The sequence below is a fragment of the Athene noctua genome, chromosome 1, assembly GCF_965140245.1.
Source record: "Athene noctua chromosome 1, bAthNoc1.hap1.1, whole genome shotgun sequence".
NCBI lineage: Eukaryota > Metazoa > Chordata > Aves > Strigiformes > Strigidae > Athene > Athene noctua.
This window is the reverse complement of record NC_134037.1, coordinates 193,383,060-193,397,066: the sequence shown is the minus strand read 5'-3', so window position 1 is coordinate 193,397,066 and position 14,007 is coordinate 193,383,060. Positions and strand designations below refer to the sequence as shown.

Genomic DNA, 14,007 nt, shown 5'->3' with positions numbered 1-14,007 from the left:
TATTTTAGGAGCCTTTGCTCTATGTAGAGTGAATACAACCCTCAGTGGGTGATTCTAGAGATGTCTTTCGCTATACAGGAAACCTGTGTTGGCCTCAGGCACCTCCTTTAAATAAGGAGTTAAGTAAGAGACTCTTAAGTTAGACTGTGGATATTCTCTCTCAAGCAAACTTTCTTCCAGAGCATTGATGGTTTTCATGTTAGACTCATGACACACTTTTTGATTATTCATATGCAATAGCCTAGTGGATCAAATTTTGGTTCCAGTTACAGAAATCAGGAGATTTTCCACATTGGCTTCTGTGGGGTTAGGTTATTGCTGGCCATCTACTGCATCATTTATTGCTTTTGGGTTTTTTTTGCCTTTCCTCTTCATTTTATTACATTCAAATTACTGATTGCAAGAAGCACTAGAAAACACTTGCACATTGTTCTGAAATAACATTGAGCTGTGGTTACATTTGAAATCATGATTATCCCACTTTTCCACTGCCCAAACACCATTATGTTTTAGATGCTCTCTTATAACTTGATCATGTTGTGACAGGAATGAAAAGAAAAACTAACAGCTGCACAATACTCATAAAATAAGCACTTGACAATACCATCACACAACAAATGTGTGTGGGATCTCACAAGATTGTATCGTCAATACCACACAGATTACATGAACTGCCCGGTTAGCCCTCCAACTCCCCACTACATGACTCTCTATGCTTTTTAATTACTTTTTTGTATTTATTGCAATGGCGCGGGACACAAAATACACATCCCTAGTTTTCCTACTAGCTATCCTCCCTTAGTCTCAGCCATAATCCCTGCCTTGTTTTCCTCCCTTCCTATTGCCATTACATTTTATTCTATTTGGAAACTTGAGAGTGTTTCCTGGTAAAGCTGATTTCAGTGGCACTACGCAAATCATCCTTAGAAATGGTGGATCACAGCAGCCATCCTCCTTCCCAACCTCATTCTGAAACCAAGAATATTCCCACTTGCACAGCATGCCCCACATCTCCCATCCCACCACGCAGGGCCAGTGCCAGGGGAGTGCTGCTGCTTGGGGGCAGCTCTTTGACCAGTGGAAAATCTCTGCAGTACCAGGAGGGACCCAGCATTTCGGTGTCCCTGAGGTAGCCCTGTTACAAGGGCAGCAGGGTCTCTGCACTAACCTTGTTGCCTTCTGTTTCCCTTTCAGCCCGAGCCACCCTCATCCAACAAGTGGCAGCTGGATAAGTGGCTGAATAAAGTCACCCCGCACAAGGCACCCATCCTGACCCACCATGACGGCCCTGCACTGGAGACCCATCCCTACTATGGTCGTGTGAAGGCAGAGCGACAGGAAAGCGAGAAGACCCCGGCCGCTGGCCCGGCTGAGCACCGCAGTGGGGAAGGCCGTGCCACCGCCAGCACCGCCGTCGGGGACGGACCACGGCCCAGGACTGCCAACAAAGCTCCAGGCAGCAAGGGCAGCCGCCAAAAGTCACCCCCTGCTGCCGACGGCGGACCCCCAAGGCGGGCAGCAGGGAAGAAGGCACCGCGGCGGACTGAGAGGACCTCTGCCGGGGACGGCCCCCCCTGCCCTGGCACGGAGGAGCCCCCCGGGAGCCACAGTTTTCCAGAAAGCACTGCTGGTGAGGCACCGAGGGCCCGGCCTGGCAGCAGCGGCACCAGTGGTGGCTGCAGAGCGGGTCACCGCCGGGAGCCCCGCTCGACTGCAGCTGGCGAGAAGCGTCGGGCCCGGGGGCCGAGCAAAACGGCGCCCAAATCCAAGGAGTTCATCGAGACTGAGTCTTCGTCCTCATCATCCTCCTCTGACTCGGGCTCTGAGTCAGAGCGGGAGGAGCGCCCGCTGCCCAAGGCGCCAGCAGCAGCTGGGGCCGAGCCGCGTGCCAAGGACGCAGGGACCGGCGCCGCCAGCAAACCCCACGGCGGCTGCAGTGCCTTTGGCTCCATTAATGCCAGGACTAGTAGTGAAATAGCAAAGGAGCTGGAGGAACAGTTTTACACCCTGGTTCCTTTCGGTAGGAATGAGCTCCTGTCTCCTCTGAAAGACAGTGATGAGGTAAAGTCGCTGTGGGTCAACATTGACTTGGCTCTTTTGTCCAGGATTCCAGAGCGTTTGCCTGAAGAGCCGCTGGCCATGAGCGCTGGAGCAAACCAGGTGGCCAGCCTCCCGCAGGGTAGTAGTGCTGACCCCCCCGCAGAGAAGGGTTTACCGAAATCTAGAAGGAAACGCAAGGTGAGCTTCTGGGGAGACCGATCGGGATGGGAAGGGGGGCCTCAGGCAAATGAGAGACAAGCATCTCTTGTGCCCATGTCCAGTGCTCAATGGCAGTGTCTTCTCTGGGATGGCACTTCAGAGCTGGGATCTGTCCCTGCTTGCCATGTAGGAACTGGCCAAGTCCCAGGGGATATGCCATCCCAGGAGGTGATGAAACTCCTGGCTGTGAGGCATCACAGCCCCTTGGAGATGGCATTCACTGTTGGCATGCAGCTTTCCATGTCTTAGCGAAGGCACTGCCTTTTTAGTAGGATAATTTTCTCTCCTGATGCTTCTCTCAAAACCTGAGCATTTGGAGGTGGTGCTTCTGTTGGTAAAGGGACAACTATTGGCCTGTCACAGTCTTCATGGTATCACTGCATGTGTGGAAGAAGAAGAGGCAGTGTCTTTTTTCCCCTCAGACTGTCGACAAGAGGCAAGCCCTTCAGTCCCAGCAGGGAAGCCCAGTTTTGTGGGGGATGTGCTTGCAGAGACCTGGGACCTGCCTGGTTCTGCCACCTGCCTCCCTCGCACCCCGGTGGCCCCCTTTTACCTCAGAGCTGTCAGGCAGGTGTAGAAGTGGAAGTGTAGTCCATTAGCTGCCCCCTCCCCAGCGGCACCATCACAGCAACCGGGTGGGCACTGCCCTCTGGCGACATCCACCCTTCCACCCTGCCTCTCCTGCATGCTTTCTGAGCTGCCAGTGGTGCCGAGGAGAAAGCTCCCTCCACCATGGGGCCACAGCTCTCCACTGAGGAGGCCTTCTGGTCCGTTTGTACCAATCTGATCCCAAAAGTCCCTCTGAAATGGAACCGTCTTCTGCCAATTTCTGGACAGTTTTACTGTGCAGTCATCTGTCACCTTCTAAGCTACTGTATGTGTGCAGATATGTATATTTTTGAGGACAGTTTATCTAAATCAGTCTTTCCTTTTTTTATCTTTTTTTCATTTTTTGGTTCTTTTTTTTTTTTTTGTATCTGAAATGTGGCAACCCTGTTCTGGCTACTGGTAGACCCATAACAAAGAGCCCTGATCAGCTTTGAGATGTGTTTATCTGCATTTTCTTTAGGAAGTAGCATGGAAGTAATTGCACAGTGTAAAATGATGGGAAACGGGTCAAGAAAGAGTGGCAGAAGCAAAATATTTGTGGTTTAGGCCATAGGAGATATCAGTGGGATTATGCCAGGCGGTACACCCAGAAGGAAACAGGAGGACATGATAGAAGAGCAAAATAAATGCAGTCATTCTAGAAATGCTTAATGTGACTTTCTGTTTTAAAGAACTGCTGTTGGTGATTTTAGTGATACAATAAATACAAGGCATTCCTGGAGTACCAAATTGCCCCTCAGCCTGGAATAAGACCCTCAGTGGGACAGCTGCTATTCAAGCTCACAATATGTGATCCTCCTTCCCAAAAGACTTTATGAATAAGACTAATAAGAATGGATTATCAGGCATAACTGCAAAATTAGAAAGAGGTACTTGTTACTTCCACCTCTGTCATGATCTCAAGAAGATGGGCAAAGTAACAGAGGAGGATGGTTAAGCACTGAGGTGTAAGAAGATCTTCACTCCTGTGGAGTGTAAGCCACAATGTTAACCCCCTAACAGCAGCCACACTGGCAGTGGATAACACACAAGATGTTGTTGCCATGCAGCAAGGCAATAAATACAGTAAAATCAGCAGATGACAAGTAAAAATCAGCCAGCACTGAAAACTGGAGAAGTGTTAGAAGTGGAAAAGGATGTGGACTTTGCAGGAGATTGGAAAAGCAGAGCCTCTGGGAGCCGATGATAGAACCTAAGGAACATAACAAGAAATTCAATAGTGGCAGGAAACATTGGCTGTGTTCATAGTAGTAGGCCAGATATGGTCAGGGTGCAGTCCCAAGTGGTGGCAATATTATAAACAATATTTTTGCTAACATGGTTTTGGCCTGGGTCAGCTTCTGTTTTTCCAGACAGTGTCTGGCCCTCGCTCAGGACCAGACTAAGGTCCCTTCCCAAAAAGCAATCTGAATGTGACATACCCTGGTTTGAAGGAGGAGTGAGACAAGTGCATGGATGCAAGCTGTGCCATGCTGGCTGGCCTCAGGACCAGTTGCTGATCTGTTCTATTTACTAGTATAGGCATAATCACTGACGCCAAGAAAAGAGAGCAAGAGACAGAAGAGGTATGAGGTTGAGGATTACTCAAGAGAAAAGCACACAGGAGATGGGCAAAGAGGGCAATATAAAGAAAAAAAATCCCAAAATGCAAGTGGGGAAGTGGTGGAAACAAATTAAGTTTTATATCCTTTGTCTACATACCGCCTCTTTAGATTTGATTTCTTTAAGACATGGACCAGTTGTCTCTGGTCCATGTTAGGTATATGCTCAAAGAAAGTGTCATCATTAATACCAAAATACCAGAAAATACCAGCCCCTGACTTGTTGAAATACTTTTGGATTTGTAGTAAATCCAAGCCCTACAAGATTATTATCTTTCTCTTCATTCAGTGTGAGAATGAGGAAGAGTGCAGAGACATCAAGAAGACTCACTTAGAGCGAGAGAGTTCTTCACGATTAGCTGCCTCTGCTCACAGCATCACAACAGCAAATCACTGCAATATGAATGAAAATAGGTAAGCATTTTCCTTCTTATTTACCACTGAGTCATACAACTAGTTGCAGTTTAATGCCGTGTGTTATTTTTTCTTTTAATAGGATTTATTTTTTAATTATCACATTTTATGTTGAAAAATTACGCACTGCATTCTCCTTTCTTCTGGTTTAATGAACAAGTTAGCAGCTCCTGACACATTTATATACTTGCATTTTTGTCCTATTGCACAAAGAAGTTGTGAGTTCAAGTGTGAGGCTCATGGAATGGGTAATTATAGCTAGAGCGGTGCAGTGGTCCGAGGCATATTCCCAAACACTGTGTTGTAGGTACCAATTCACATAGGCAATCATGTTATAGCCTTTTCTTTCCTTGGAGTGTTACATTTCAAATTTAAAGTTTGACTGTATAAATACAATTATCTATAAACTCAATGGAAAAGATTGAGAAAAATATTCATAACAATGCCTGCAATATTTATTTCCAGAATATATTTGAGATCCAATATTTTTGAGATTACAGGCAATTCTGTGTAATTAGTAAATATTTTAGGACAAGAAACTCAGACTTTACAAACAAGGAGATTTTCAAAATATTCAGGGCATGAAACAAATTATTAATATTTAGCATTTGCGGACATGGTTTATGCACACAGAACCTTAGATCAGATCCTCAGATCAATCATACTGAGTTTCTTTGGAGGCTTTCAACAGTCTGACTTTGGTATGTATCCTTTCAGAGTTCAGATACATGCTGCTTAGTACATGCTGGTCATCAGTATTTTTAATAAAATAATTTTTCTGGTAGTATCGCGGTATATCCTAGGATGAAACTGCTAAAATTAGAGAATATTTATACTTACTGTAGTAGGCTTTTCTACTGTACACATCACTGATGAGTTTGAACAATTCTTGTCATTAATACTGGAAAAAATCATGGAGAAAGCTAATATATATAGTGCTTATTCAAAAATATGCATTCAATTTCTTTGTCCTGACATGTCACATATGTTTCATAAAGTGAAAACAATACACAGGACAGTTTGCTTTATTGTGGGTGATTGCATGCAGACATGCCATTCCTGTTACCACAGTGTCCTATGTTTTACATCGCATTCAATTTCAGAGAATAGCATGGCTGTCATAGCTTGCTATGTCACAGGGTTTATTCTGTGCTTCCTGGAAGCAGGACAATAATTTGTGTTTTGCTTGACATTATATTCAGTACTCCTGGTAGCAACTGTACATTAAAGAAACAAAGAAGGTCTTAAATGTATATTTGCCCCCTAATTCTTCTGTGGTCTGCCCTGCTTCCAAGGTGTTTCCGTGGTTTATGCTGCTGTAGGACATGGTACCAAATGCTAATAATCCCACAGCTGAGGATGGGCTACTGAGGCTGTAGCTAAAGAAGCAATGAAGATATAAGGACCTCCTGTCCTTCTTGCAACCAGCAGCTGCTCATGCTGGCACATCCCTCCTCCAGTTATGCCACCATAGCTGCCTGTGAAAACCTCATGTAAATTCACTCAAGAAACTTGTCTGAAACCACAACTCTTTCTTTTTCTTTTTCTTTCAGTATTACTGTTCAGCTCCCAGCAGAGCCACACAGTTTTATCAGCGCAGCTGAGGGCTGGTAGCAAAGAAAGGAGTGTAAAACACCTTCAGATATGAGCATTTTCTACTCTGGAATTACAGTCTGAGGTGCAGACTAAGCAAGGCCCTGCTTGATAAGAAAGGCTGCAGGGTCAGGCAGAGATACCCCAAATGTCTTGCACCTGCATCAGATGCCACAATGTGCCCAGTCCCACCAGATGACAGCTCACTTCAGGCTGTTCCGCATGGCTTCTCAGTATGACATGCTTGTGCTGCTGCAGTTTGGCTGCTCACAAAACATTTAGGTGGGCCCTACACAATAAGCCAAAGGCCGTGTAGAAGGTTTGCCACACACCTAGAGACTGCAGATACTCCTCACAAGCTCTGGGCCAAGCTTTTGAGGCTTGGGTGCACTTCCAAAGAGCTATGGCTACTCTTGGATGCTTTAGGGCTGCACTTTGACAGTGGTGTATAAACGTGGCTAGCCAAGGCATGGTTTTGTGTTTGAAAAGAGGAAAAGAAATGACAGCATCGACCTGCACATTCAAAATAGTGCTAACAATCTTATTTTAATTCAGGGGAGAAGGGCACAATTGTCCACCTTACACACCCTGATTCTTGCTTTCATAAACAGCATTAGTCATTAAAGCAAAACAGTTCACATTGTATTTTAAAGGTACTACATGGTGGGGAACAGGAAAGGTTTTGAATTACAATTCATGGCTTCTTTCACAGCTAGTTTTTAAAGACTTGCCAGATAAATGGACAAATGTATGATAAGAGCGTATTTAATTAGCTCTGTTCCCTGAAATTATGTGCAGAAATAAAGTATACTTTGTACCATATTCTTTTTTGCGATTCCATTAAGTGTATACTGTCTGATACAGTAACTATAAAGAAGTGAGAATTGTCCATAAAAAGTAATAGGCTGAATAAAGGGGAATGTGACAGGGAAAGGTATTGTGTTAAAATAGTCTGTCTGACCTTAATCACAGTTTTAGTCTTAATGCAAACTGTCTCCTTAAAAAAACTTTCACTTTGTGTGTGCTGCTTTAAGATTTTCAGCTAAATATTTTCTTCAAATTAGTGCATCTGAGGTTTATTTATGGGCATATTTTTACAGTCTGTCTGACTTCTCCTCACCCAGAGCTTCTCCCAAATAAATGAAAGCTGAAAATACTGTCTGTGTTATAGCTGCCTTCTTTAGAAGATGGAGCAGCTCACAATTCTCTGCGTCTGCTCTTTGCATATGTTTCCTTTTGTCTGCACTACCAGCCTATCTTTCTTTGTCTTCAAAATCTGTATGAGATTAGTATAAACAGTGCTACCAAAGCCTGGGCATTGAACACAAAGACAAGCCAGTCATCTTTAAACACATTTCCTGTTTTAGTTCACATATGGTTTTATTGCCATGGCTTATAAATTGTCACCTGTAATGGTGAAATAGGGCTCCATAACCTGAACTTACACTTCAGAGCCTAATCTTCATCTCCAGCTATCCCTTAAGAAATGGTAAGCAAGTGGCCATTTATCTCTCTATTTTTTTTTTTTCAAGTACTCTGATATAGACTTTATATTAACTCCAGAATTACAATTTGCCTTGAAGGGAAAGAGGAGAAACATGATACAAATTTGTAAATGAACTCTTGGTCCCAATACTGTAAGCTTGTTTCCAGATACCAATAGACTTTATCCTGCCAGCAGATTTTAAATTCAAAGTTTTGGTAATATATAAAACATTTACCTTTCTCAAAGCCAGCTTTGTGACACTCCATTACTGTAATTTCCATTTCCAGCTTGGCAATACCAATAAATAAAAATGAGAAAATGCTTCGGTCACCCGTCTCTCCCCTCTCTGATGCATCAAAACACAAATACTCCAACGATGATTTAACTTCCTCCAGCAGACCTAATGGCAGCAGTCTATTACCTTCCATCTCCTCCAGCAAAAAACATAAGGGAGAAATCCAGTCACAGCCACATCCCGGAGACTTCAATGTAAGTTTATGCTGTTGTTCACAATATAAGACTAGCTGTATATTTTTCACTTTGTATTGCAGTCTGTGATAGTTTTGCAGATTGTTATGCAAAAAAATTGTAATAATGAATGTTGTATTATAAGTTCAGTTTTTCTAGTTTGGAGTTAGCAAGGCACAGAAGAAAGGAAAGAGAGCAGGCTGTAAAGCGGACAAATAACAAAGGCTACATAACCAAAAGGTAAAAGCTAATGGCCCAAAACGGATTACTTTAGGCCTCAAGATTATTGCTTGGGCATGATGCAAGCCCCCTACATCCAAAAGTGTGGTTCATGAGGCCTCTACTATATAAGGCCTCTACTCAGCCACTGCCTAATGATGAGTGTGCCTGTAGACAATTTCTCCTACATGTCTTACAACCAGCTTTCTCAGACACTTCTAATTACTCTTGATACTAGTAAACAGCTCAGCACCAGCCTCACAACTCAGCTCCATCAGATCCCAGGTATTCAGATACTTATCAGAGAGTCTTGCTCACATTAAATATATCCAAAGCACTTTTCCAGATAAGGCCATATTACTACACTGTGTGGTAGCCACTGCCTTCAGAGCAAGGAATGAGAGTAGATGTTGCTCCTGTTTATGCATGAGTACGGTGATTGGGATGCTGGAGTAAAGAGCCTGTTAGCTCTTCTGACTGAGAGAATTCACATATCTCTCTCTCTCTCACCTCTCACAATCATACCCTACCCACCAACCTACACCACACTGCTGGTAGAAGATCAAGGGCAGAATATTATCATGTCCTTGCCTTGAAGCTGTTCTGCTTTGTGTGAAATACCTAGAAGAAGTAATTTGGGTACCATCATATTGATGTCCACTAGTCAAGCTGTTAGGGCACTCTGCTGCTGCTAGAAAGGCCCATGCTCCTCTCCTTGTGACAAAAGCCGTTTATATATTTTGTCCTGTATCTATTTGTTGTATTTATTATATGATACATAAGAAGCTTCAAAAGCCTAAGTATTAGTGCTTAAGCAACTTTCAGGAAAAGAAACTACCTGACTAGCAGTGTCTTCCAGACACTTTTGCTGTAGGGATAACTGGCCCCACAGTATATGTTAAGTATATATATATATACTTAAATATATTTATTTTGTGAGAGTGGAAGGGGAAGTAGTAACTATAACCTTAATTTTGGACACTTTAAAAAAACCAAGTTATCATAAATTGTGTCTCAAGAATATCTCACAGATGCTTTTAGTAATAGAAATAAAATTAATTACATAAAAATATTCCAATAAAAAAGCATTTCAACATATCACAGTCTTTTTTTTTTCATGGATTAAATGTAAATTTTTAAACATTTTAACTTCTAAAACATAAGTTTAGGGATTTATAACCCATTCAGAATTATAATGATATGATTCTTCACTGGGCATCTTGAAAACAATTTAAATTCTTTCACAGGCAAATGTGCTGGAAATCAAAAGTAAAAGGTGATTGCTTTATGATCCACACCCTTAGCAAATGCGTTTCACTGAGATTTTCTGCATAGCCTAGCAATGCACCATTTGGTCAACATTTTAACAACCTTTGCAATAAAATTCTTATGTATCTGGTTATTCATCTGAAAACTTTAGCCTGCAGAACTGATCTGGATGTGCTATATAGAAGACTCATGAACTATGAATGTTAAAGTTAGCTTTGTTTTATCCCATCTTCCCATCTGGCACCTAACTGGCACGCCCAAGAGGTCCTTTAAATTTCTGTAATTCCACATGCCAGGGAGTGACCTTCATCCGTTTTAGTTTTTTGTCCATTTCCCTCTTGCATTTCTGTCTGTCAGCTGACGAAGAAAGAACTGGCAGTGGTTATCAACAAAAGACAACCTAGGGCCCTCTGCTTTGCACCGTACCACAGTAGCCCACACAGCAGGTCACTTAGTGGGATGAAGAGCTCGTGAGGCCACATGAAGAACAGGGCTGCAGCTGAGGGAATGCCTGAGACCCTGCCAAAAGACATGTGCTTCTGCTGTGGCACAGAGCAGTGATCTTTCAAGCTGGTCAGGGACCCTGAAAGAAACCTGGACCTTGGGCTACAAATCCATACCCCTCAGGCACATCAGCAGTGCATTGTGAAACAAGTCAAACAAGTGAGCCTTGCTCTCCCGAGGCAGTTTGGAATGTCAGTTTGGAAGCTGAAGACTAGAGATATAACTTGATCTTCTAAATAACCACAACAGATCTATTCTTTCATCATTTCACTTACTGTGTTTCAGAGTGTTTTGATAGTTACTAATAATTCTGCTCAATTTCTTCTCTATATCACATTGAAACTCAAGCCCTTTACAAAGTGCTCTGAGCAATATCTGTGAATTTGTGGCTGTCAGTGACAGGACAGTTGTACATACTCCCTGCTGAGATAGTAGGAAAACTAACCGCCAATTTACAAGACAATGCAAAGACGCTCTGTTGTTTATTAGTTGCTTTTTTGAAGTTAGTAGCCAATTCCTCAATGTCTTTTTTGCTGTTTGTTGTCTAGAAAGCAGTTCACATCAATTCAGAAAATGCTCTTCTCTGCAATAAGCCACAGTCCCAAACAGAGCCTTGGTCACCTCTGTCCAGCACACCCAGGGACTGCAGAAGGACAAAGCTTATCTTTGATGATATGTAAGTACAGATGTCTTTAAAATAAAGAAAACAATGTCATTTCCTGCATTTAAATAGAGAAAAACACAATTTGTCCAACAGGAACTGGGACATGGCCAGTATTATAGTAATACTGTACACTGAGAAATGAATGAGACATACTATATAAACTCTTTCATTTTTCCTCCACTACATCCTTCACACATACCCTGCTCTCCTCCTCTGAAAATAATTTAAGCTGGTAATTGTCTTTCTCTTCTCTGTGGTAAATTAAAATTGCTGGTTTGTTTCCCAAGGTCATTTAGGATGTGGTATTATTTAGATAAGGTATAAAGGTGAAAGTGAAGGTTGAAATCCTAGTAGGTAGAAAATCCAGATTATTTTTGTCTGGTAATGTTTTAGCCTGAAAATACAGATTTTTTTTCTGGCTAGTGTAGAACTGGTTCTGTTCAAGCTATGCCTCAGACTGCCTGGAGCTCTGTAAGCTATGTGACCTTGGTGCACCTTTCATACTCCCAGACTTTCATCCACAACATCTCTAACTCTTTTATACCAAAGGAAACCCTGGGATAACAGCCTTGTTTCCTCAGGAACTGCTCTCTACCAGAACTGGGATATAATAATAATAATAATAATAATAATGATGTTTGTTCACACTACCTGGTCTCAGGGACAACTTGAGGCACAGCAGCTTCTCATAAAGAGAATCCAAGTTTGTTACTATAAGGTATAAATAATTCCCGTAGACTTCAAAAGGGTATAACCATTTCATATGTCAAGAAAAGAAGGCTGGTGAGATTAATTTCTGTGTGCATTCATGGCAGTCATAAGGAGATGTAAATTGAATAAATGTAATCCGTTTTTCTGTCCCTTTTGGAGAAAACTCTCCCTTGTGTATATATCCTCATTTTCCCTCCTTCTCCACCTCCCTCCATGTTTTTAACTCTTCCAGTACATTTATTCAGCAATCTCCACTGAGGAAATTTGAAACTGTTTAGAAGTACTGCCTAACTCTTCATACCTCTTAAAATACTCGATCATCTATCATTTATTTACAACTGTTCAGTTTTTCTGCAGTTTAAACATGTACATACAAGGCAGAAAGGTATCAGTGTGCCTGATAAAAGTCAAAATTGTAGGTTGTGCTCATCTGCTTGGATTAGGAAAAAAACACAAGCTACAGCAGAACTATTGTATCTTCATCTGATTTTTCCTCAAGATGTTGACACAAACCATGGGGACTGGTTTGTTTCGTTTGTTTTTTCCCCTAGAATACTGACATAGGAAAACTGCTTTTTTCACCATCTCTATCATCTAAGAGGCTTTTATCACTTGCTTTCTCCATTAGTGATACACATGATTTCTCTGCCAGGCATCTTCAATAAAACTGTTTCACCTTTACAGAGAGAGATACAATTAAACTGTTTGTGTATAGTGCCTTCCATGTGGAATGTCCCCAAGCAACTTGTGGCCCATTAAAAAAAGCAATCTAAAAAGATAGATAAGATAAAACACAGAAGAAAATATGTCTTAATTTGCCCTTAAAAAACAAAAATGGTTAAATGCCTTTTGTGCTAACTAGAGGAGGGAGATTTTTATGTACTACAACTGTTATCCACAACCTGTATCTAGGAAACACCACCAGAATACCAGCTATACTAGACCTTGATTCTGAAATTACTGTGCAGAGAAGTCACTGAAATGTAGCAGATTAGACTGGTTGCAAATGTTAAATGTCAACAAATTTGACTCACATGTTAGAAGGATCAAATTAAACATGGCAGCCAGTGTCTTTCAAATTCATATAGTGCCACAGCAGAGGATTTGAAGAAATGCAATACAGTAGGCCTAAAATTGTGTAGTAATCCTAACGGCAGCATTTGTCCAAAATGATGCCTATGAAGTATTTCTTCTCATAATCCATGAAGTTCTGAATTACTGTAATCCAGACATGGCTTTAAAGTCTTCATTTTAATCAGACTCTATAGTTTTTAAGAGACTAAATCCCTTATATTTGATTTGAAATGACAACTAATTTTTTTGACCAATCAGTGTCTCTTTGCTTTATTCTCAATTTATTTTCTCCAGATCATTGACAACAGCTGTCACTACCAATAAATTGGAACACAAGTAGGTCAATAAAAAGTGTATCTTGCTTGGCAGAGTACTGTATACACATACATCGCAATATAAAAGTAAATATAGCTAACAGTCTTCAAAAGGCAGGCAAAATCCTACTTCCCCTGGTTTGCCATTGTTTACTGCCTGCTCTAAATATGCTTCGAGGTACCCAGCATGCCCCATGTATAAGTGACATCAATGCTGTTTCCAGTATTAATTCTTAACAAGATTTCCTGGATTTTTGGCCATTTCTGACTCTATGAAGAGAACATTTTCAATGCTACATAATAATGCTTCAAGCCAAATTCAGTCCTGCTGTAATTTTACTGAATGATAGAATTCCCAATAACTGCATTTAGGAACAAAGTCTGTTGTCCTTGAAGTGATAAGCACAGACATGCTGTGAGTGCCCAAAGGCACAGTCCCACACCCTCCTCAAAATACTGTGTGTGTGGTATAAAAAAAGAGCAGAGCATATTCAGCTTCTGTTTTCCTTATGGCTAAATCAGAACATACTCCTCAGGATTATTTTCTCATTTGCATTGTGGGTTACCCTTTCAAACTTGGGATGTGGTTTTTCTGCACTTACATTTATTTTCCTTTTTTTTCTGGCCTTATATGAGCAAGATAATACATCTTCAGCTTTTTTCTTTTTTTAATTCATATTTTGTTGAATGTTTGTTCCACCTTTATGGATTTAGCTGCTACATGCACAAACCAGCTTTACATTGTCCAATGGATATATCCTGCTGTGAGATAGCATTCCTGTGTTTGTCAGCTAGTAAAAGATATACCCAAAAAATATTCAG

At 41.6% G+C, this 14,007-nt stretch overlaps 1 protein-coding gene across 1 annotated transcript in view; it reads left to right on the top strand.

The window, feature by feature from the left end:
* AFF3 (ALF transcription elongation factor 3) overlaps positions 1-14,007 on the top strand; it is a 325,782-nt gene that overhangs the window by 288,153 nt on the left and 23,622 nt on the right. Inside the window, exons 13-16 of the mRNA XM_074930285.1 lie at positions 1,195-2,238; positions 4,759-4,883; positions 8,250-8,451; positions 10,971-11,098. Of these exons, the coding sequence (XP_074786386.1) occupies positions 1,195-2,238; positions 4,759-4,883; positions 8,250-8,451; positions 10,971-11,098 (1,499 nt within the window). The remainder of the gene's footprint in view (positions 1-1,194; positions 2,239-4,758; positions 4,884-8,249; positions 8,452-10,970; positions 11,099-14,007) is intronic.